The sequence below is a fragment of the Eleutherodactylus coqui genome, chromosome 4, assembly GCF_035609145.1.
Source record: "Eleutherodactylus coqui strain aEleCoq1 chromosome 4, aEleCoq1.hap1, whole genome shotgun sequence".
In the NCBI taxonomy this organism is placed as follows: domain Eukaryota; kingdom Metazoa; phylum Chordata; class Amphibia; order Anura; family Eleutherodactylidae; genus Eleutherodactylus; species Eleutherodactylus coqui.
The window spans coordinates 96,195,363-96,219,962 of record NC_089840.1 but is presented as its reverse complement, the minus strand read 5'-3'; the positions used below and the strand labels follow the sequence as shown (position 1 = coordinate 96,219,962).

General features: G+C 47.7%; 2 protein-coding genes across 3 annotated transcripts in view; both read left to right on the top strand.

The window, feature by feature from the left end:
- Positions 1–9,583, top strand: part of LOC136625584 (arylsulfatase H-like) — a 111,757-nt gene extending 102,174 nt beyond the window's left edge. The window contains exons 8-11 of the mRNA XM_066599902.1: positions 854–988; positions 5,397–5,559; positions 7,826–7,947; positions 9,073–9,583. Coding sequence (XP_066455999.1) covers positions 854–988; positions 5,397–5,559; positions 7,826–7,947; positions 9,073–9,446 — 794 coding nt within the window. The 3' untranslated portion in view covers positions 9,447–9,583. The remainder of the gene's footprint in view (positions 1–853; positions 989–5,396; positions 5,560–7,825; positions 7,948–9,072) is intronic.
- LOC136625585 (arylsulfatase H-like) overlaps positions 1–24,600 on the top strand; it is a 381,691-nt gene that overhangs the window by 116,782 nt on the left and 240,309 nt on the right. The gene's annotated exons all lie outside the window — the stretch shown is intronic.

The following is a 24,600-nucleotide window of genomic DNA, read 5'->3' as shown; positions in this document are numbered from 1 at the left end:
ACTGAAAGAAGTGATGACAGACAGAATTCCGTGAAGAACGTTGATCCATAGAGTTACCGAAGGTCGTTTGTGACTGAACGGATAATCATCATTATATATTAGTAATGATATAATATACAGTATGTGAGGGAACTCGCCACAATTGTTCTCACATTGTTTGCATGAATAAGTGACATTAACTGTGTGCCTCTGTATAAAATCAAAGGTTCAGTATGGAACGGGCGGAAGGACTGCCCTTAGCATGGAGGAGTTCTCTCGCTTCTTACATTCAGCTTGTTTGGCATTTAAATACAAAAGACTTTTAGATTGTTTTGAGTGGCGCATTTTTTTTGGAAATAAACTAGAGATGAGCGAACGTACTCGGTAAGGGCGATTTCGCAATCGAGCACCGCGATTTTCGAGTACTTCACTACTCGGGCGAAAAGTACTCGGGTGCGCCGGGGGGCGGGGAGAGGCGTGGCGGTGCGGGGGGTAGCAGCGGGGAACAGGGGGGAACCCTCTCTCCCTCTCCCCCCCCCCCCCCACCACCACTCTCCGCTGCAACCCCCTGCGCCGCCACGGCGACCCCCGAATTTTTTCGCCCGAGTACGGTATTCGGGCGAAAAAGGGGCAAGGCCGAGCACGTTCGCCCATCTCTAATATGAACTAATTTCCATATTTTATATACCTTTTAGCCTTTCAGGAGGCTGTAAAGTGGGTAGTACACTGTCTTATATATTGTTGCAAATGGATGCCATTTGTTACCTATAGTTGTACTTATCGTGTATAGTATATGATTCCACATTTTATAAGCAGTATAAACAAATTAATTGTTTAGTAGCTCATAATTTGCCCAATGAATATTGTTTTTCAGGTTCAGTCGTTAATGCTATTGATAATGCAGGACTAAAGAACAACACAATGATCTATTTTGCCTCTGATCATGGAGGACATTTAGAGGCTAAATATGGTGCACTCCAAACTGGAGGATGGAATGGAATATACAGAGGTGAGAAAAGTATTCATAGAATGATATCTTACTTACATTTGTATTAACCCCTTAGTGACGAAGCCAGTTTGTGCCTTAGTGATGGAGCCAAATTTTGGAAATCTGATGTGTCAATTTGACATAGAATAACTCCATAAAGGTTTTGCATACCCAAGTGATTCTGACACTTATTTTTTTGCCACATAATGTACTTCATTTAGGTGGTAAAAATAGACTGATAAATTTATGCATATTTATTAAAAGCGCCAGAATTTGGAAAATCTTGAAACAAATTATCATTTTTTCACATTTTCAATTGCAATATGTCAAAAATGTGCAAATATACTGTTCAAATTTTTGCTAAGATATATATTTCCATCTGTTTACTTTATTCTGGACGCACATTTGAAAAACTTTTGTGTTTTTTTAACCATTTAGGAGATGTATTTAACATTGATTATCAACATTTTGAGGAACACTTTATTTTCCTGCACCAAGCCAAGATTGCAAAGGCTCATAGGTGTCCGAATAATAGATAAGTGACAACATTTTAAAAACTACACCCCGCAATGTATTCACTGAGGGGTGTCATGAGTATTTTTACCCCACAGGTTTGTTTTTAGGAATTAATGCAATTTAGAGGAGAAAAAAAGAAAATTTTTGCAATGACATCATTTTAAAGGCAGTTTTTTTCCTGTAGTGCACATGAAAATGAGGATTTACAGCCCAAAATGGATACGCCTGTTTGTCCTGTGCTCAAAAAGCTACCCATTGTTGCCCTAATATTATGTCTGTATGCACAATGGGGCCCAAAATTAAAGGAGCAGCCAGTGGCTTTCAGAACAGAAATTTAGCTTGAAGGCATTTTAGGCCCCATAGCACACTAGTAGAGCCCTTGAGTGGCCAACACAATAGAGAACCCCCATAAATAACCCTATTTTGAAAACTAGACCCCTTAATGAATTAATGTAGTGGTCCATCGCGTATTTTGACTGCATAGTTTTTGAATGAATTTATGCAAAACAGAAGGAAAAACTACGATTTTAATTTTTTTGGCAATTGTGTCATTTTAAAAAGTTTTTTTTTTTGTACAGCATACATAGCAAGGTAGACTTTCACCTCAAAATGGATACCCCTGTTTGTCCTGTGTGCAGAAACATACCCATTGTGGCCCTAATATTATGTTTCTGTGCACAACAGGGCCCAAACCGAAAGGAGCTTCCTGTGGCTTTCAGAACAGAAATTGTGCTTAAAGGTGATTTAGCCCCATTGCACACTTGTAGAGCCCTTAAGTGGTCAAAACGATGGAGAACCCCCACAAATTTTCCCATTTTGAAAACTAGACCCCTTAATGAAATAATCTAGGAATGTTCTGTGTATTTTCACCCCACAGTTTTTGCATGAATCTAAGCAAAGCAGAAGGAAAAAAATTACGATTTTCATTTTTTTTGACAATTGTCAGGTTTTTTTTTTGTACAGCATACATATGAATGAAGACTTTCACCCCAAAATGGATACCCCTGTTTGTCCCATGTTCAGAAACATACCCATTGTGACCCTAATCTATTTACAGGATTTACAGGACACATGGCTAGGCCTATAATGGAGGAAACACCCATTCAGGGCACAACTGAATAAATTCCAGGCCCCATTGCTCACTTGTGCGGGAAAAAAAATTGAGTCACTAAAAATAATCCCCCCCCCCCTCCTCCACGCCCTTTTTGGAGTTTCCTAAATCTTAGATAAAACTAATAATGTAAATTGTGTGGTATGTCCGAAGACAGGGGTAATTATTGGCACCTGCTTGGGGTTGGCACATGGGGCAATTAAACTGGGTATTCTTCCTACTCCCATGCTTTTTTGGGGGTATTTCTTGACCTCAATGGCGGGGATGGGGTGTCCTAAAACTTAGATAAAAGTAATAATGTAAATTGTGTGGTATGTCCGAAGACAGGAGTAATTACGGGTGCCTGCTTGTGGTTGGCACATGGGGCAATTAAACCGGTTATCCCTCCTACTCCCATGTTGTTTGGGGGTATTTCTTGACCTTAATGGCAGGGATGGGGTGTAAAAAGTGTGGTTCTATGAGGCTTTGTAAGCTTGCTGCAGTGTGCTAGTCTCACACAAGGCACTCAACAAGCTGCGGATCCCAGCTGTGAGCCGGAGGCCCACAGCGGATCCCAGCCATGGCCCTACGTACGGCTATGTAATCTACTGCACCTAACTCCGTACTCACACAGGCGGTCATGCATAGTACACCGTCTTTTGTTTGTATTTCCTGCACCATCACTTAGCAATGATGCGGGTACCCACAGCCCGTACACAATGTAGCTGTGTATGGGCTGCGGGTATGTCCACGACCATACAGCATAATGGGCTCTATGTTGCGGATATCCGCAGTAAAATAGATCATGCTGCAGTTTGTGCGGGTGGATTACATAATTCCAACCCGCTAATGTGAGCGGAATTGTGTAATCCTGAGCATTTAATTCATCTGCGTATTACCGCGGATCAGACGCATACGGAATCCGTAATTCCTATTTAGTTATATGTGACCAGCGTCGGGTGTGCGGGTGGATTACATAATTCCAACCCGCTAATGTGAGCGGAATTGTGTAATCCTGAGCATTTAATTGATCTGCGTATTACCGCGGATCAGACGCATACGGAATCCGTAATTCCTATTTAGTTATATGTGACCAGCGTAAGGTAGATCGCTACCTTTTAATCACATGAACGGGGACCGCTCAACAAGGCCATCGGTCACTGCTCCAGGCTCTCGCGGACCTTTGGTAGCCAGAAGCAAGGAGGCTTTAATTTTCTCGGCTCCTGCGAATGTGTCTGGCTTTTTGCCAATGGGCGCGATTGCAGAGGGAATCGAGATGAAACTTCAACTTTATTTAAACTTTTAAATGATTGACATTATCCATTTTGCTCATGGGCGCATGCACAGCAGCCAGGGTAAGCTCTGCAGATATAGATCCCATTGTTGGGACCTTAGTTATGTAATTTTGTCTCTCCTTACGGATATGATCCATAAGTGGAGAAGAAACTTTAACTTTTTATTTTAACTATTTTTAACTTTACATGGTCACTGTTATCTGAAGGATAACCGTGATTATGTGACTGGGAAGTGCAGACAGCCATCCCCGGTCACCTCTCCCTGCCCTTGGCTATCTTTGACAGCTGGGTGCAGGCAGATTTTAAATTTGCCAGGATCTCCGGTCTACTGCGCATGCGCGCCACATCTGCTCATGCACAGGAGCTGGCGGCAGGTCCAAATCTCCGTGGGACACCACGGAGGATCGGGGTGAACATTTTCAGCTCCCCCCATGGATCCAATCCATAACATATTTGCTGGAACTCACTGCCTTCTGTGTGTGATATCATATGCCTGGCGCGCATGCACAAAAAGCAGCATCAGGTCCTGGAGGACCAGATCACTGCGGGACATCAGAGGACGGGGGTGAGTACTCTCAGTTGCCCTGATGGATTGGATCCATCATTGCCACTGAATCTTTATCTTTTTAAAAACTTTTTATTGACTTCATTGTGATCCGGGCTATTCATTGGATAGCGCTGATCGCATTTCCGGTGGATCTCCCCGTGGCCCCCCATGACAGCTCCATGTTGTCGGCTACCTCGGGTAACCGACAGCATGTAGCTGTCACATCCATAGCCCACGCAGCTTTAATCCTCAGGGGATGCATGTTTTTATGTCCCTGATGATGAAAGCCCACTTAGGCAGGATGTAAAAAGGCAATGGGGATGTCACTAGGGGGTTAATAACTGTTCTAGTGCCATAATAGAAGTTTTGATTGGTGACGATCTGGAGATTACCATCAATCGCTGAAATGAAGGGACAGAAGCTCTCAGTTGTGTCTATTTGGTACTGTTCATCTCTTCCCAGAGAGATGAGCAGATTGATGTACATACTTGTAGAAAGTCTATTTTCTATACATGGCTAAGGGTGGTGTCACACCTGCACCCGGGGTTCCACTTATCTGCTCTGTTCGGGAAGCAAGTATGGGGAATCGCCACTGCTGAATGGCTCCATCTCAAGACAGAGCGAATAGCCTCTAACGGACACCATTGACTAGAATGCGGTCCATTCCATTTCTTCTCAGCTGCTCTGTTTTCAGATAGCATTTTTTTTCGCGGGTATTTTGAGCTGGATCTGCGGCGGAAGCTCTGAATGGAGGTTCCAATGCAGATATGAAACCGACCTAACACTGTTTTGCCTGATAGGAAATCTTCCTGGTCAAAGGGCAGTCAGACACAAATGGTATTGTGCACAATTTGATTTTAGAATACATTCTATTAGCTTTATTTTAATATCACTCATAAACACTACATAAAATGAGCATCCTTTAATACATTACATGCATGTAGTGCATTTGCAATATGTTCTTATGATATAAAATTCCAGGAGGTAAAGGCATGGCTGGCTGGGAAGGCGGTATCCGAGTGCCAGGGATATTCCGGTGGCCTGGCATTATTCCTGCTGATGTAAAAATTGATGAACCTACAAGTCTAATGGATATCTATCCGACCGTGGTCCACCTGGCTGGTGGTGAATTGCCTAAAGACAGGTTTGTGTTATGAGATCTTTTTATGTTTTTTAGATTTTTTTTTTTTTTCCTGTTGCATCATTGGCGTCACTGCTAACGACTTGTCAAAATAACCTCAATGACATTGAAACCTGCTAAGACTAGGCTGAAGGGCTGAAGCAGAGGTGGTCCCCACTAATTAGGAAGTTCCCTAGCAAAATGCCACGATTTACTATTGTGAAAACCCTTTTAAATTCTACGCCTTCATAACAAATGATTTTCATTATTCCAATGTTTTTAGAATTAAATCTGAAGTAACTTTGCAAATAACATTTGCAAATTTCCTATGTTCTTTCTACAGATCCTATGTAGACCAATATGTCTCCCGTCAACAATCTTTGTGTAGTCTCATCCTGCAGCCATTCTCTCTTCTATCTGTCCCCTGCTTTTTGGTAACTTAATTTGGTATGTTGGGACAAATGGAGAAGAGTATTATTGCAATGCAAGAATATCCTCAAGTTAAAGATTAACTCTAACTTGGACTTTGGAGTTAATCTTTAACTTGAGGGTATTCTTAGGGTGGCTTCAGACGAGCGTGTATTTTGTGCGAGCATACACATGCACAAAAACACGCGTCTAATAGCCCCAATGCATTCCCTATGGTGTGTGCACATGTCGGTGCTTTACAGGCATGTGCCTGCAAAGATAGGACATGCATGCACCATAAAGAATGCACGCATTGTTTTCAATGGAGCCGTGGCTGCTTTGAAAACAATGGTCTGCCGGCACCCCTGCATTGTTTTTCAGGGAAGGGCTTTACATATAAGTCCTTCCTTGAAAAACAAAGATTTTAGTGTAAAAAAAAAAAAAATTAACTTAGCTCTCCGCCACTGTCGCGTCCCCTGCGGGGATGAAGAACACATCTGCCGCATGTGGCAGATGTTTCCTTCATCCCCGCTAGTAAAAATTCCCTGCTGCTACATCTGCCACATCTGTGACAGGTGCAGCAGAGGAATTCTTCAATTCTCTACCGCAGCTGTCAAACATGTCAGCTGCGGTAGAGGATTTTGCTGCGGGCACCCCATTAATTGATTTCAGGGAAGGGCTTTAAATATAAGCTTTTCCCTGAAAATCCTGTAAAAGTGCTGTAAAAAAAAATAAAAAAAAAATACTCACCTTGCTTTAGCTGCCGGAGCTCAGCCGTGTCTTCTCCTGATGTCCCCTACTCTGTGGCGCTGATCTATCAGATTTAATATCTCCCCCCCCTGCTGAAATAGCTGAATGTGATTGGCTGAGGTGCTCAGCCAATCACAGGCAGCCCTCACCCGTCATTTATTCGGCGATAGACAGGTAAGTTTATTTTTAGTTTTTTTTACACTAAAATCTTTGTTTTTCAGGGAAGGGCTTATATGTAAAGCCTTTCCCTGAAAAACAATGCAGGGGTGCCGGCAGACCATTGTTTTGAATGGAGCCATCGGCAGCAGCCGCGGCTCAGTTAAAAACAATGCACGGACCAGCATTCACGCGTGTTTTTGCACGTACACGGGTGCTCACTTATGTACGCACCTATGTACGCACAAAAACACGCTCGTGTGAAGCCACCCTTTGGACAGACCTCTGATGAGACGTGGGTGGGAGGGGGCTGTTAATCTTCTTTTAATTGGATCCTGACCTGTGTTTCTGTCCAATCTGGTTGTGAATGCTTAAACCCTAGGGTGTCGCTATTGATTTCCACAGGACACTGTTTGCCTGACTCTATTGTGCTATATACTGGACAATAGGGGCCCTGTTATTAGTTTTTAATAAAAGTTATATTTCAGAAGACCAAATAAAAAGCTGTTTCTGCCTTTGGCATAGTTTTTAGTTTTTTTTTTATCCCAACTATCAAGTAAAATTCTAGACCTAAAGTGTGATTTAGATCTGCAATTCTGTGCAAATTTTACTTGTCTTAGTAAGGGTTCACTTATTTGCTTGTATTTGTATAATGGCTGCAGCACTCAGACCTCTAATGGATCTACGGGGATTTAGGTTTGGTTCACAAGAACCACGGAAGCTGCATGTCTTGTAACTGCAGTACATATGCTAAAATATAGCTGCATTACAACCATCTGAGTGAGGTCCAAGGGGCCATCTGAGTGAGGTCCAAGGGGCCATCTGAGTGAGGTCCAAGGGGCCATCTGAGTGAGGTCCAAGGGGCCATCTGAGTGAGGACAATTTGCTGAAACAGGGCTAGAGAAACGTGTTGTCAAGTATAGTTGAAGCAAACACCCTTTTGCTACTTTTTTTTTCTTGTTTTTGGTAACAATAGAATAATTGATGGAAGGAATCTGATGCCGCTACTCACAAAAAAAACCCATCATTCAGAACATGAGTTTCTTTTCCATTACTGTGGGATTCAGTTACATGCAGTCCGTTGGCATCAAAAAGAGAGTAAGTACTCTGCATAACATTCACTTCAATGGTGCTTGAATCTATGGCATGGCTTAACTGTGGTTAAGAGCTTATTCAGATGACTATATGGGCCAACATGCTGGCCACAGTGCAACATATTTGCGCATGAACAAAGTTTTTAAAATAGATTTCCCTTTCCGTGGATTAAAAGATTAGCCCAATGAGGTCCAGATATGTTTTTTTGATGGTGTTTCACAGTGTTTCATGCATCTCCTTGCATATTTACACACTTTCCACAGACTTCCATGTGGGTCTTTGCTGCTCAAAATGTAGAAAGATAGAGCACATCCTCCTTTTTTTTGTGCGCGCAAAACACGCTCATGAGAACGAACCTATTGAAATCAATGGTTTCTGCTTTCTGTGTTTAGTGCGCAAATTTTTTATATACGCAAATACTGTCATGTGAAGAAGCCCTAACACTATGGGGTTTCTATGTTCTGCTGATGCCACGTGAGTTATCCCTAGTTTCACCCACCCATAAACCATATTGATAGTGCAGTGTAATTGGAGCCAAAGGAAATCATCCACAATGTGTATTAATACCTACCTGCTTGGGAAACCTGATATGAGAGCTTTGTCTATACAGACCTACTGAATATCTTGGTACTGGGTAGATGAAATTCATAATAGTAGTCATTATTATATCTATCAACATCTAGTATAATTGTGAAAATCCAATGGTAGTCTGTCAACCCTTTTCATTTATAGCCTCTTACAAAGAAGCAAGTAGCACAGTGGTGACCCTCCATACTGTGAATCCCCCTCCCTGACTGAGAGTGGCTAAGAATTGCCTATCATATATAGTGAGCTGCCTGCTTAGTGTTACCTGCACTTAGTAGGGAGTCAATGGCGATAACTTGCTTTTTTAACAATATCTTTTACATGCTTTAAATCAAAGTGGTCTCTCTTAGCCCGTGTTCAGATGTGGCTGATATGATGGTATGGTGGTTTTCAAAACCCTATTCAGATGCTGAAAAAAAACATCTCCATGGATTTTAGGGCCTACTGTGGATATGTGAATCTGCATCATGCCTTCTCTTTCATAGAATTGTCACACATCCTACATAGAAAATTAAATGTTGTATTTACATTTTGTCTTTCTAGGTGGCGCTATTTGGAAAGCTCATTATATGACTCCAGTCTTTTTCCCAGAAGGTGCAGTGGGTTGTTATAACATGCTGGTCTGTGGTTGTGAAGGAGACCATGTCCATCACCATGATCCGCCATTATTATTTGAATTATTGGCTGATCCTTCAGAATCCAAGCCTCTGGACCCTCGTGTAGACCCACAATATAAGAGTGTACTAAGCAGAATAAAGATGGCAGTGACCGAACATCAGAAGACAATCAGTGTGGTGCCTCAGCAGCTCTCTTACTTCAATTATATTTGGAAGCCCTGGTTACAGCCATGCTGTGGGACATTTCCCTTCTGCTGGTGTGATAAGGAAGACCACAACGTAACAGGACTGCTGGGATGAATTCTGTGCTGCACATTGGAGATCTTGGGTGGAGCCTTTGCCATAAACTTCTGTTTTCATTACATCATGTGATTTCTGGAAGCCATCTAAGAAATAAGTCATATGAACCCACCAAATTTCTTGACTGATAATCTATTTCATGGTCTGTTCAGTCTATCAGTGAATCAACTGTATTGCTTATCACACATCCTTCACTATTGATTCCATTAACAAAACCTGTTTGCTTCTAATTCATCTACTATAATAATGTCTAACAATTGGAAATCACCAATGTTTTACACTGGACTATTGACCAAATGTTGAGATTCTCAATTGGTCATACTGATCTGCCATTGAGTAAAGCAATCAATAAACAATTGTCACAAACTGATTACTATTGTCATTCACTACTGGTAGTATGTTGTTTAGTATTATATTACAGGGTTCAGAAATAAGAGGGTCTAGAGCAGTATTTCTCAACTCCAGTCCTCATGTAACCCCCAACAGGTCATGATTTGCGTATATCTTTTAGAGAGAACGCCTGTGGCAATTTCTGAGGAGCGGATGATAATTACATGGCCTGTGCAATACTAAGGAAATCCTGAATACCTGAACTTTTGGGGGTACTTGCATACTAAAGTTAAGAAATGTTGCTCTAGAGCAGTGTTTCTCAACTCCAGTCCTCAGGGACCCCCAACAGGTCATGTTTTCAGGATTTCCTTAGTATTGCACAGAGGATGTAATTACTCACAGTGCTTCAGACATTGCTACATGTGTTCTTACTATGGGATACCATGTTGGGGGTCCCTGGGGACCGGAATTGAGAAACACTGCTCTAGAGCATCAGTCCAGATATCCTACTGGTAATCCTAGTGCTAGTCTAGCCCACTTTTAGAATGCAGTCCGGTGCATTGTAAATCGGAGTTTCGATTTCCTTGGCCTGTCCAGATGTACAGTAGGGGGCAAAAAGGAAGTACTATTACTATGTAGGGCTCTGAAGGCATTATTTATGGTGCGTTTGTGGAAATGTGGGGACATGCTGGAAAATGGAGGAGCCAAAGATGTTAGTATGTTAAATGCTGCAGAGACAAGTCAGGGCGAAAGACGTCTTTAGGACTGTTTAAGCTGTATTGGGAAAAAAGTGAAACTGAATGTAATTACAGTAGACATCCTCTATGAGTTGGTGGATATATATGTACTGTAATTACTATGCTGGATCTACCAAAATATAGTCAGTGTATGGTGGTAATATTGGACTTTGTTCTGTGTTTTTATTTAGTAATAGTATGGAAATATTAGTGGTAATGGTAGTTGTCATGGTGTGACAGCATTATTTGGCCCTTGTACAGTGGTACATTCTAATGAAATACAAGTAACTTTATTAGAGAATTAAGATCTAAAAACTGGCCACAGAAAAAAGTTAAAAAACATGCTTGCGTGTTTCAAACAGGAGAGTTCTTGACACTGTGAGCATCCATTTACACTATATTCTGTCCTATAGTTTTATTGGCTTAAAAATATATTTATTATGTAAATTAGTACTTTATCATTTTTTAGATGCTAGCAACATTCCTAGGGTCAGCACATCCAAGCAACATGCTGGAAATGAGGAGGACCTCAATTACAAATTTGCCTGTAGGCCCTTTGGACACTAGTCAATGGAAGCTGTCCCCACCGTGGCACACCCACAGCTGTCACTGTGGCTGTGTCGCAGATGCGCAGGAGAGCAGGGGATTCAAAAACAAAGAAGAAAGCACGGCGCATGTGCACGGAATGGCCCCGGCGTGCCAAGCACATCTGCCGCACAAAAGAAGTAAGATCTGGCCGTGATGGAGGAGAGCCCCGCAGCATCCCGACAAGTGAGTAAAATGTAATTTTTTTGCCTCATGTCTGTGAGCACGGGTGGAATCCGCTGCATGATTCCACAATCCGAGTCCGTGCGTGCCCGTGGACATGAGGCCTTAAAACTTCTATTTTTGAAAGCATTCTTACTTTGTAGCCCTGCCTAAAACATTTGCAGGTGGGGAGTGCTCAGTTTTATCAGCTGCTGTATTCCTCTGCCCTATAGAATACTGGCTTTGCCAGAGTTAATTTGGTACTGGTGTTTTTTTGGTGTTCACACGGAAAATCTTATGAAGTCGTGGTTACTTTAGAGATACAGAGGAAAAGAATATGTTTAGAATTGAATAATCGAGTTGGACCCATTAGCTTTTCCTATTTATGACATAATCAATGCTCGTGCGAAACTTAAAGTTTTTATGACATCGGGAAGTGACAGCATTAGATTCCGTACATAAACTTGGACGCTAGTTCTTTTTCGCTAAAATTGTATAATCCAGTTGGGACCCATTAACTTTTCCTATTTTGGACATCAATGCTTGTGCCAAATTTCATGTTTCTACGACATCGAGAAGTTGGAGAATTAGTGGTGAGTGAGTCAGTGAGGGCTGTCAGCTTTGACCCTAAACATCTTAGAAAATGTAAACATATACCAACAGACATGTCTACTTCGAGATACTCCTTACCAAATTCTCCTTCAGTTTAGAATGAATAATGGGATGTACAAGAAGGCATGGGTAAGCATTGTTGAGCCGATAAATGTCCACCCTGTATTGTTTTTGTACAATAACTCTTTCCGTAGCAGAGATATTATTAGACAGCTGCTGCTTGCCACTATCACATTCTTAACCACTTACAAATAGTGGTCTTGATGCACCGACCCATTTTCATGACCGGATCGCCCTGTGCTTGTAGTGAAATGAACATACAGCGTTATACTGAACTATGGTACTGCAAGTTTAGAACAGTAGAACCCCTGTGGGAGGACTGAATATTACATCTGGAATACATGGGAGCAATACATCCATCTGAACTAGGTATACATTTGATTGACCAGAAAGCACAACCAATGCAGCTCTGTATTCCATATGTAGCATCTAGACTTCCTGGGCATACAGTTAAACACTGTGTGGGAATGCAGTGAACGGAATGGCCTGCAGAGGACTTAAGACAGGCATTCTGGTACTGCAGAAAGGGTTAACTCATTTGGGTCTGGCAGCAGCTAAAGTTAAGTGTCACTTCCTGTCACACTCAGGGGTAAAAAGACAGCTTAGCAGAGCTGGATAGGCTGCAAGCCTGAGATCCAGTGTGGGTCAGTAAGAGGCGATGTGAAAGTACCGCACCAGGAACTTGCAAACTGCGGTCCGGTGTGGTCCAGTTCTGTGACCATCACGCCAGACAAGTATGGGGAGGAAGTACTCAAGATGCCCTGGGCAGGGTTAGGGACTGGGACGCTGTGGGTTGTAAACCTGGGACTTTGTACATGAACAGTGTTGTTTGCTGTGCATGAAAAAAACCTGGCAGGCACTTCTTTAAAAGAAATCTTGTCTCTGGAAAATCTGTCTACATGTGTGGTACCCATTTCCAGTCCAAGAGGTCGGCGATCTGCAGGCGAGTAAACCCACTTGCCACATATGGAGGATGCACGTGCATGGAGTGACGCACAAAGTTGCAGAGTATGTCTGCTGGAAGCAGTGCTTTTGGACACAGTATTTAAAGGGCCAGGAAGTCAAAAGTTTGCAGTTGCCATGGGCAATAGCTGTTGACAACGGGAGGCTGTCAGTAGGGGATATATAGACTGTGTCTGGAGATGGGACAACATGGATGGTTGTGCATCAGAGTCCAGTGATCAGGAGGCGAGTGCCATGAACTAGAGATGAGCAAACGTACTCGTCCGAGCTTGATGCTCGCTCGAGTATTAGGGTACTTGAGATGCTTGTTACTCGAGGCAAGCACCACACGGTACTCGAGTCAATTCCATTTCCTTCCCTGCATGTTTTGCGCCATTTTCTGGCCAATAGCCATGCAGGGAAGGCATTACAACTTCCTCCTGTGACGTTTCAGCCCTATTCCCCCCCCCCCCCCCCCAACACCCCTGCAGTGAGTGGCTGGCGAGATCAAATGACCGCCGAGTATATAAAGCAGTCCCGCCCGCTGCTCGCCTCAGACACAAGCTGGCAGAGATTAGAGAGAGTGCTGCTGCTGCTATAGGGAGAGTGTTAGCTTCTTCAAGAACCCTAACGGTTCTTCTTAGGGCCACATCTGACCGTGTACATTAGTGTTGTGGCTGCTGGGAGCAGTTTTGCACATTTTTTTTGTTTTCATCTTGGGCTATGCAGACTATTGCGTTGTCAGTCTGCAGCCAATTATACAGAGTTTAGGGGCAGTACTAGTCAGGCAGGGACAGTGGTAGTGTAGAATCCTGTCAACAAGTACCCCAAAAAAGCTCCTCCTTGTGGCTACCTGTGAGCGTGTGCATTACTGTTGTAGTTGCTCACTATTAGCCAGCTAGGCCTTTCTGCAGCCAAGCGTTTAATTTTTTTCGGCCTACAGTGTGCGTTACATAACCGCTGTCACCCTGCAAGTGCAGGCCAATAATTGCCACATTTTTTACACCGCTCTGTGCATCCCGTCAACTTCACCCACAGCGTGCGGTGACAGCCGCTGATAGAGGGAAAGACATATACACGCTATCTAGGCTGCTGTTTTGTTTTTTTTTAAAAACTGAAAAAACACTCGTCTTAAGGTCTACCTGTGAGTGTGTGCATTACTGTTTTAGTGGCTCACTATTACCCAGCTAGGCCTTTCTGCAGCCCAGCGTATAATTTTTTCGACCTACAGTGCGCGTTACATAGCCGCTGTGACCCTCCAAGTGCAGGCCAATAATTGCCTAATTTTTTACACCGCTCTGTGCGTCCCGTCAACCACACGCACAGCGTATGCCCACAGCCGCCGATAGAGGGAAAGACATATACACGACATCTAGGCTGCTGGTTTTTTTTAAAAAAAAACTAAAAAAACACTCCTTTTTAGGGCTACCTGTGAGCGTGTGAATTACTGTTGTTGTAGCCAGCTAGGCCTTTTTGCAGCCTAGCATATAATTTTTTTGGGACTGCAGTGTGTGTAACATAACCGCTGTCAGCCTCCAACTGCACGCCACTAATTGCATAATTATTCAGACCGCTCTGTGTCTGCTCTTTTGGTAATACACCATGCTGAGGGGTAGGGGTAGGCCTAGAGGACGTGGCTTCGGATGCGGGCGAGGACGCAGAGGTCCAAGTGAGGGTGTGGGCACAGGCCGAGTTCCTGGGCGAGGTGAATTGCAGCCGGCTGATGCGGGATTAGGAAAGAGGCAAGTTTCTGGGGTCCACAGCTTCATATCACAATTTATGGGTCCACGTGGTAGGCCTTTATTACAAAATGAGCAGTGTCAGCAGGTCTTGTCGTGGATGGCAGGAAATGCATCCAGCAATGTATCGACCACCCAGTCTTCTACGCTGTCCACTGCTGCAACTCTGAATCCTCTTGCTTCTGCTCCTCCTTCTCCCCAGCCTCCTCACTCCATGAAAATGAGACATTCTGATGAGCAGACAGACTCCCAGGAACTGTTCTCGGGCCCCTGCCTTGATTGGGAAAAAAAGGTCCCTCTCCCACCTGAGGAGTTTGTCGTGACCGATGCCCAACCTTTGGAAAGCTCCCGGAGTCCGGGGATGAGGCTGGGGACTTCCGGCAACTGTCTCAACAGCTTTCGTTGGGTGAGGAGGTCGATGATTATGATGAGACACAGTTGTCGATCAGTGAGGCAGTAGTAAGGGCAGTAAGTCCAAGCGAGGAGCGCACAGAGGATTCGGAGGAAGAGCAGCTGGACGATGAGGTGACTGACCCCACCTGGTTCGCTAAGCCAACTGAGGACAGGTCTTCAGGGGGGGAGGCAAGTGGAGCAGCAGGACAGGTTGGAAGAGGCAGTGGGGTGGCCAGGGGTAGAGGCAGGGCCAGAGCGAAGACCCCCAACTGTTTCCAAAGCACCCCCTCGCGCCAAGCCACCCGTGAAGAGGCCTAGGTCTTCAAAGGTGTGGATGTTTTTCAGTAAGAGCGCGGACGACCGACGAACAGTGATGTGCAACCTGTGTTGCATCAAGGTCACCGGGGGAGCCACCAGTACCAGCCTCACGACCACCAGCATGCGCAGGCATATGATGGCGAAGCACCCCATGAGATGGGACGAAGGCCGTTCACCACCTCCGGGTCGTACCACTGCCTCTCCCCCTGTGCCCCAACCTGCCACTCAAATCCAACCCCCCTCTCAGGACACGGGCACGAGCGCCTTCCAGCCAGCACCCACACCCTCACCTCCGCTGTCCTCGGCCCCATCCAGCATTGTCTCTCGGCGCAGCATCCAGCTGTCGCTAGCACAAGCCTTGGAGCAAAGTGCAAATACGCCACCACGCACACGCACGCTGAAGCTTTAAACATGCACATTGCGAAATTGATCAGCCTGGAGATGCTGCCGTACAGGCTTGTGAAAACGGAGGCTTTCGAAGACATGATGGCGGCAGCGGTCTCTCGCTACTTGGTCCCCAGTCGCCACTATTTTTCCCGGTGTGCCGTCCAAGCCCTACACCAGCACGTCTCCCGCAACATCAATCGTGCCCTCGCCAACGTGGTTACTGGGAAGGTCCACTTAACCACGGACACGTGGACAAGTACTGGCGGGCAGGGCCACTATATCTCCCTGACGGCACATTGGGTGAATTTGGTGGAGGCTGGAACCGAGGCAGAGCTTGGGACCGCACACGTCCTACCCACACCCAGAATAGCGGTCCTTCCTTGGTTCTGGTATCTGCGGCGGTCTATGCCACCTCCTCTAAACCCTCCCCCTGCTCCTCCTCCAACAATGAAAACATTCTTGGCAAATGCTTTCACTTTGGTCTGTCTTGCGCCGGTCCAAGAATTTCATCTCTAGCGGCACAATACAAATGCCCCGGCTTAATTATGGCCCCAGTTCCGAAAACCAACAAAATAGAAACGGGGTCCTATTTAATTATTCCTAGCTGAAGCATTCAGCCGACGCCTGGTATAAGGAGAACCTTTCCACTCTCGTTCCCGAAGAGGAAAGGGTTCCAGAGTGATGCAATACCACAGGGCCCTGGCGGACAAACCGATGGTAAACTTCCCATCAGACAGCGCTAGCGGCAGAAGGCTCAGTTCTGAGGGCCAAGTAGCAGGGGAGGTGTGGAGATCAGGCAGCATGTTCAGCGCAGGCAGGGGAACACTGTCCAAGGCCTTTGTCAGCTTTATGGCTCCCCAGCAAGACTCCTTCACCACTCCCCAGTCAAAGCTGAGTCGGAGGGAGCACTGTAAAAAGATGGTGAGGGAGTACGCAGCCGATCGTACCACCATCCTCCGTGATGCCTCTGCTCCATACAACTATTGGGTGTCAAAGCTGGACACGTGGCGCTGTATGCTCTGGAAGTGCTGGCTTGCCCTGCCGCTAGCGTATTGTCAGAGAGGGTGTTTAGTGCAGCTGGGGGAATCATCACGGACAAGCGTACCCGCCTGTCAACTGACAGTACTGACATGCTTATATTCATAAGGATGAACAAAGCCTGGATTTCCCCAGACTTCTCTTCTCCACCGACGGAGAGCAGCGGAACCTAAAGATTCTTTTCGCTGCAACCGCAGATAAAAGCACTCTTCTCTGTCACCGGTAAAACGGGGCATTTAGCTTGGTCTCTGACATTAGTCCTCCTCCTGCTACCCCTCCTCCAGAAACAACATGTCATCGCGCTGAATGGCCAATTTTTCTGCGGCCCAAAAGGCTCATCTACATCTACCAATTTTTTTAACAAAGTTTCAAAAGTATTAAGACTGTAACATGAACCAATTTTTTCGACAGGGCTGCCACCAGGCTCTGTTACAAATTAAGCAACAGTGAACTGTATCTTTAAAAAAAATGTTTATGGGTTTCACCTGCCCCCTCGGTTGATAAATGTTGCAGAGGTACACTTGTACTCTTGGTACACACATTTTTGGGGCCCACGCCTACACTCTTATCCAACTAATTTTTCCGGCCTTCGCCTACGCTCATGGTATCCCAATGTTTCAGAGGTTGGCCTATACTATTACTACAGAAATTTTACTGGGGTCTGCCTGCCTATACTTCTGCTACAAGAAAGTTACAGGGGTCTTCCTATACTGCTGCCACAAGAATGTTACTGGGGTCTGCCTATACTGCTGCCACGTTAATGTTACAGGGGTCTGCTTATACTGCGGCGACAGACATGTTACTGGGGTCTGCCTTTACTTCTACAGAAATGGTACTGGGGTCTGCCTATACTGCTGCTACAAAAATGTTACAGGGGTCTGCAAACTGCTGCTACACAAATGTTCCAGGGGTCTGCCAATACTGCTGCTACATAAATGTTACAGGGGTCTGCCTATACTTCTGTTAATGAAATGTTACTGGGGTCTGTCTATACTGTTACTACAGAAATGTTACTGGGGTCTCCCTAGACTTGTGCCACATAACTGTTACTCGGTCCAGCTTGTACCTTTGCTACAGGAATATTACAGGGGTCTGTGTATACTATGGGTGCACTAAATCTTCCCATCGCGGTGTTCTACCTATCTGGCCTAACCCCCCCCCCCCCCCCACCCGACTGATTAGGGCATGGATTGTGGGCCGAGGCCAACATGTATTTCCTCTCACGTAACCTCAGCTATCCAGGGCACTGCAATGGGATTTCTTTATGTACCGCCTGTGTGTTCCTGCTAGCCACCCATGCTGTGGGTGCACTCAGACTTGCCATAGCGGAGTTGCACCTGCCTGTCACTTAAAAAAAAAAAAAGAATGTCTAGGGCATGGCCTGTGGGCCGCAGCCAACACGTATTTCCGCTATGAAAATAGACATGAGGGTGGTGTGGCTATGAGGCCCACGTGTGGCATGAGGGCAGCTGAAGGCTGTGCAGGGACAATTTTGTGTGTGCTGCGGACGCAGGGTTGTGCGGGGGGGGGGGGGGGGGGGGGGGAGGGGGGTTGGGCAGCATGTAACCCAGGAGAGGAGTCCCGCAGGCAGTGATTGTGCTTGGTTGGAGGTAGTGTGGTGCTTAGCTAAGGTGTGCCTTGCTAATGAGGGTTTGCCTGAAGTAAAAATTGTTGGAGGGAGGGGGGATGGGCACACTTGCCGCTATTGGGGCTTAATAGTGAGACCTGGGAACCTGAAATGCAGCCCTGCATGTTGCCCCTCGCCTGCCCTATCCGTATCTGTGTCGTTTCCATCACTTTCGTAGGTTTTGCAGATTTGCACCAATGAAAACCTTAGCGAGCATCGGTGATATACAAAAATGCTCGAGTCGCCCATTGACTTCAATGGGGCTCGTTACTCGAAACGAACTCTCGAGCATCGCGGAAAGCTCGACTTGAGCAACGAGCACCCGAGCATTTTGGTGCTCGCTCATCTCTACCAGGAATGTTAGAGGTAAGAACCTGTCAGCTACTAGTGGGTGGGCTCCCCTTGTCAATGGACTTGGATCTACAACAGGACAGCTCGACCGTTATGCCGGACCTCTTGCCATTCCTTTGCTGTGGTCCAGAGACTGATAAAGTAGTGAATCTAACCTCTGAGACTCCGTATGGTACGGTGACATGTGTCCTGACTAAATGTGAAAGACTGTTTGTAGAATTTGTGTTGGGCACGGATTTTCTCAATTTTTTTCAGCTGTGGGAGGGAAAGGATCTGGTGCAGCCTCATACAAAAACTGCAAGTGTGAACTATGTTCACTGTCATCAGTGGGTCCAGAGGAGCAGCTTCAATGCCACACATCAAGTCAGGGGAGTGAGAAGGGTGCTCTGAGGACTGAGGAAAGGTTGCAATATGGACTGGAACATTCTGATAATGTGTTTTCTTTGCAGGAGGGTGAAAAACATTGTTATTAGAGATGAGCGAGCGTACTCGTCCGAGCTTGATACTCGTTCGAGTATTAGGGTGTTCGAGATGCTCGTTACTCGAGACAAACACCAAGCGATGTTCGAGTTACTTTCACTTTCATCTCCGAGACATTAGTGCACTTTTCTGGCCAATAGAAAGACATGGAAGGCATTACAACTTCCTCCTGTGATGTTCCAGATCAGGTGTCACCCGAGTATTTAAATCTGCCCCGCCTGCGGCTCGCCACAGATGCATTCTGACATAGATCAGGGAAAGTGCTGCTGATGCTGCTGCTGCTATAGTGAGAGTGTTAGGTGTTATATTAGGCTTCAAGAACCCCAACGGTCCTTCTTAGGGCCACATCTGACCGTGTGCAGTACTGTTGAGGCTGCTTTTAGCAGTGTTGCACAATTTTTTTTTTTTGTATATCGGGCGTGCAGAGCATTGCGTCCTCAGTCTGCAGTAATTTTACATAGTATAGGGCCAGTACTGGTGAGGCAGGGACAGTGGGAAAGGTGAAAGAGATATACAGGCTATATAGGCAGGGGGCTTTTTCAAACAAATTGGGGAAAAATACTATATTTGGGCTGCCTGTGGCCGTCTTCAGTGTACTGCGTGTCTGCTGGGGGTAGTAGTCCTAATTAATACACAGCTAAGTGTTACAGCAGGCTTGCGCAAAATTGTTTCCTGGCTCTGCTGTCTCCGTTACATCACTGCCGTCATAGCACCAGAGGGAAACAGTATACATAATATACGCTGCCTACAGTATCTGTCTGCTGTATCAGCTCAGCATTTTAAAAAATAGAAGCAAAATACTTAAAGGAGATGTCTCGAGGAAGCAGTGATTTTTTTTTTTGCCCAGTCCCCCTAATTAAACATACATTACTAATTACCCCTGTAAATGACTTTCCTAGCTGGTTTGTACTTACCGTTCCAGCGTTTCAGCAACTTATAAAAGTTTCCCCAAGATGGCCGCCGGCTCTTTCCCCGTCGCTCGCTGCAGCCCGACGTGCGCGCTCCCGAGACGCTGCCAGCTGTGTCTCCATGGCAACCGGACGCCCCGCAGCCGCCGACCAGACGCCCCGCAGCCGCCGACCAGTCACCCACCGCCAGGCAGCAGGTAACCGGCGCTAGCCCCCGGCTCCCCAGCGCTACGCTCCCGGCTCCCCAGCGCTAGATCCTCAGCCCAGGTGAAGGCCCCGGAGCCCAGGTGAAGGCCCCGGAGCCCAGCGCTAGGTTCCGGAGCCCAGCGCTAGGTTCCGGAGCCCAGGTGAAGGCCCCGGAGCCCAGCGCTAGGTTCCGGAGCCCAGGTGAAGGCCCCGGAGCCCAGCGCTAGGTTCCGGAGCCCAGGTGAAGGCCCCGGAGCCCAGCGCTGGGCTCCGGGGCCTTCACCTGTCAGTGAACATCACCCCCGACCCATCACTTACCCCCCTGGCCCAGCGCTAGTTCCCCCGGCCTAGCGACAGGCCCCCCATCGCAGCGACAGCCCCCCCCCGGCCTAGCGACAGCCCCCCCATCGCAGCGGCAGCCCCCCCCCCATCGCAGCGACAGCGACGACAGCCCCCCCGGCCCATCACTTACCTGGACGGCAGGACAGCTGGACGGCAGGACAGCTGGGCGGCTTCTCCGGACAGCTGGGCGGCTCTGCACCTTCCTCTAACAGAGGATGGTACAGAATGGCCGCTCCAGCGCGCTCCCGAGCAGTGACAGCTCATCTGCGCATGCGCAGAAGAGCTGTAGCGGGGAGCACACTGAAGCGGCTCGTGCTGAAAGGAGAAGACCGGACTGCGCAAGCGCGTCTAAAAAAGCAAGCTGCCAGCGAATTTAGACGGAACCATGGAGACGAGGACGCTAGCAACGGAGCAGGTAAGTGGAATAACTTCTGTATGGCTCATATTTAATGCACGATGTATATTACAAAGTGCATTAATATGGCCATACGGAAGTGTATAACCCCACTTGGTTTCGCGAGACCACCCCTTTAAGGCCTACTACTGGCCTTTGGCCACTTGACTGCTTCTGCGCTGTGAATTCCACTAGCTGAGTCATATGCACCTACGTCTCACTACAGTCGTGCGCAAAATTGTTTCCGAGCTCTGCGTTGCCCGTTACATCACCGGCATCATCCCGTCCAGAGGGAAACAGTATACATAATATACGCGGCCTACAGTATCTATCTGCTGTATCAGCTCAGCATTTAAAAAAAAAGAAGCAAAATACTTAAGGCCTACTAGTGGCCTTTGGCCACTTGACTGCTTCTGCGCTGTGAATTCCACTAGCTGAGTCATACGCACCTACGCCTCACTACAGGCGTGCGCAAAATTGTTTCCTGGCTCTGCTGTGCGTTCCGTAAGCGAAGTCAGCCTCCAACCACAGGCCAATAAGCGGCACATTTAATTACAGCGGTCTGTTTCTGCTCTACTCGTAATACACCATGCTAAGGGGTAGGGGTAGGCCTAGAGGACGTGGACGCGGGCGAGGACGCGGAGGCCCAAGTCAGGGTGTGGGCACTGGCCGAGCTCCTGATCCAGGTGTATCGCAGCCGACTGCTGCGGGATTAGGAGAGAGGCACGTTTCTGGTGTCCCCAGATTAATCTCACAATTAATGGGTCCACGCGGTAGACCTTTATTAGAAAATGAGCAGTGTGAGCAGGTCCTGTCGTGGATGGCAGAAAGTGCATCCAGCAATATATCGACCACCCACAGTCTTCGCCATCCACTGCTACAACTCTGAATCCTCTGACTGCTGCTCCTCCTTCCTCCCAGCCTCCTCACTCCATTACAATGACACATTCTGAGAAGCAGGCAGACTCCCAGGAACTGTTCTCGGGCCCCTGCCCAGAATGGGCAGCAATGGTTCCCACCGGAGGAGTTTGTCGTGACCGATGCCCAACCTTTGGAAAGTTCCCGGGGTCCGGGGGATGAGGCTGGGGACTTCCGGCAACTGTCTCAAGAGCTTTCAGTGGGTGAGGAGGACGATAACGATGACACACAGTTGTCTATCACTCAGGTAGTAGTAATTGCAGTAAGTCCGAGGGAGGAGCGCACAGAGGATTCGGAGGAAGAGCAGCTGGACGATGAGGTGACTGACCCCACCTGGTTTGCTAAGCCTACTGAGGACAGGTCTTCAGAGGGGGAGGCAAGTGCAGCAGCAGGGCAGGTTGGAAGAGGCAGTACGGTAGCCAGGAGTAGAGGCAGGGCCAGACCGAATAATCCACCAACTGTTTCCCAAAGCGCCCCCTCGCGCCAAGCCACCCTGCAGAGGCCGAGGTGCTCAAAGGTCTGGCAGTTTTTCACTGAGAGTGCAGACGACCAACGAACTGTGGTGGGCAAGGTTTGTTGCGCCAAGATCAGCCATGGAGCCACCACCACCAGCATGCGCAGACATATGATGGCCAAGCACCCCACAAGGCCGTTCAGCGCCTCTGGTTTGAACCACTGCCTCTCCCCCTGTGCCCCAACCTGCCACTGAGATCCAACCCCCCTCTCAGGACTCAGGCACTACCGTCTCCCAACCTGCACCCACACCCTCACCTCCGCTGTCCTCGGCCCCATCCAGCAATGTCTCTCAGCGCACCGTCCAGCTGTTGCTAGCGCAACTGTTTCAGCGGAAGCGCAAGTACGCCGCCACGCACCCGCACGCTCAAGCGTTAAACGTGCACATAGCCAAATTGATCAGCTTGGAGATGCTGCCGTATAGGCTTGTGGAAACCGAGGCTTTCAAAAACATGATGGCGGCGGCGGCGGCCCCGCACTACTTGGTTCCCAGTCGCCACTACTTTTCCCGATGTGCCGTCACAGGCCTGCACGACCACGTCTCCCGCAACATTGTACGCGCCCTCACCAACGCGGTTACTGCCAAGGTCCACTTAACCATGGACACGTGGACAAGTACTTGCGGGCAAGGCCAGGATATCTCCCTGATGGCACATTAGGTGAATTTAGTGGAGGCTGGGACCGAGTCAGAGCCTGGGACCGCTCACGTCCTACCCACCCCCAGAATTGCGGGCCCCAGCTCGGTGCTGGTATCTGCGGCGGTGTATGCTTCCTCCACTAAACCACCCTCCTCCTCCTCCTCCTCCTCCTCCTCCTCCTCCTACGCAACCTCTGTCTCACAATCAAGATGTGTCAGCAGCAGCACGTCGCCAGCAGTCGGTGTCGCGCGGCGTGGCCCACCGCTTGCCCACCGCTGTGCTGCCACGCCGCGCGACACCGACGGGCAAGCGTCAGCAGGCCGTGCTAAAGCTACTCAGCTTAGGAGAGAAGAGGCACACGGCCCACGAACTGCTGCAGGGTCTGACAGAGCAGACCGACCGTTGGCTTTCGCCGCTGAGCCTCCGGGTATGGTCGTGTGTGACAACGGCCATAACCTTGTGGCGGCTCTGCAGCTCGGCAGCCTCACGCACGTGCCATGCCTGGCCCACGTCTTTAATTTTGTGGTTCAGCGCTTTCTGAAAAGCTACCCACGCTTGTCAGACCTGCTCGGAAAGGTGCGCCGGCTCAGCGCACATTTCCGCAAGTCCAAGACGGACGCTGCCACCCTGCGCACCCTGCAACATCAGTTTAATCTGCCAGTGCACCAACTGCTGTGCGACGTGCCCACACGGTGGAACTCTACGCTCCACATGTTGGCCAGGCTCTATGAGCAGCGTAGAGCTATGGTGGAATACCAACTCCAACATGGGTGGCGTAGTGGGAGTCCGCCTCCTCAATTCTTTACAGAAGAGTGGGCCTGGTTGGCAGACATCTGCCAGGTCCTTGGAAACTTTGAGGAGTCTACCCAGATGGTGAGCGGCGATGCTGCAATCATTAGCGTCACCATTCCTCTGCTACGCCTCTTGAGAAGTTCCCTGCAAAGCATAAAGGCAGACGCTTTGCACTCGGAAACGGAGGCGGGGGAAGACAGTATGTCGCTGGATAGTCAGAGCACCCTCATGTCTATATCTCAGCGCGTTGAGGAGGAGGAGGGGGGGGAGGAGCATGGGGAGGAGGGGGAAGAGACAGCTTGGCCCACTGCTGAGGGTACCCATGCTGCTTGCCTGTCATCCTTTCAGCGTGTATGGCCTGAGGAGGAGGAGGAGGAGGATCCTGAAAGTGATCTTCCTCGTGAGGACAGCCATGTGTTGCGTACAGGTACACATGGCTGACTTCGTGTTAGGATGCCTTTCTCGTGACCCTCGCGTTACACGCATTCTGGCCACTACGGATTACTGGGTGTACACACTGCTCGACCCACGGTATAAGGAGAACCTTTCTACTCTCATACCCGAAGAGGAAAGGGGTTCGAGAGTGATGCTATACCACAGGACCCTGGCGGACAAACTGATGGTAAAATTCCCATCCGACAGCGCTAGTGGCAGAAGGCGCAGTTCCGAGGGCCAGGTAGCAGGGGAGGCGCGGAGATCAGG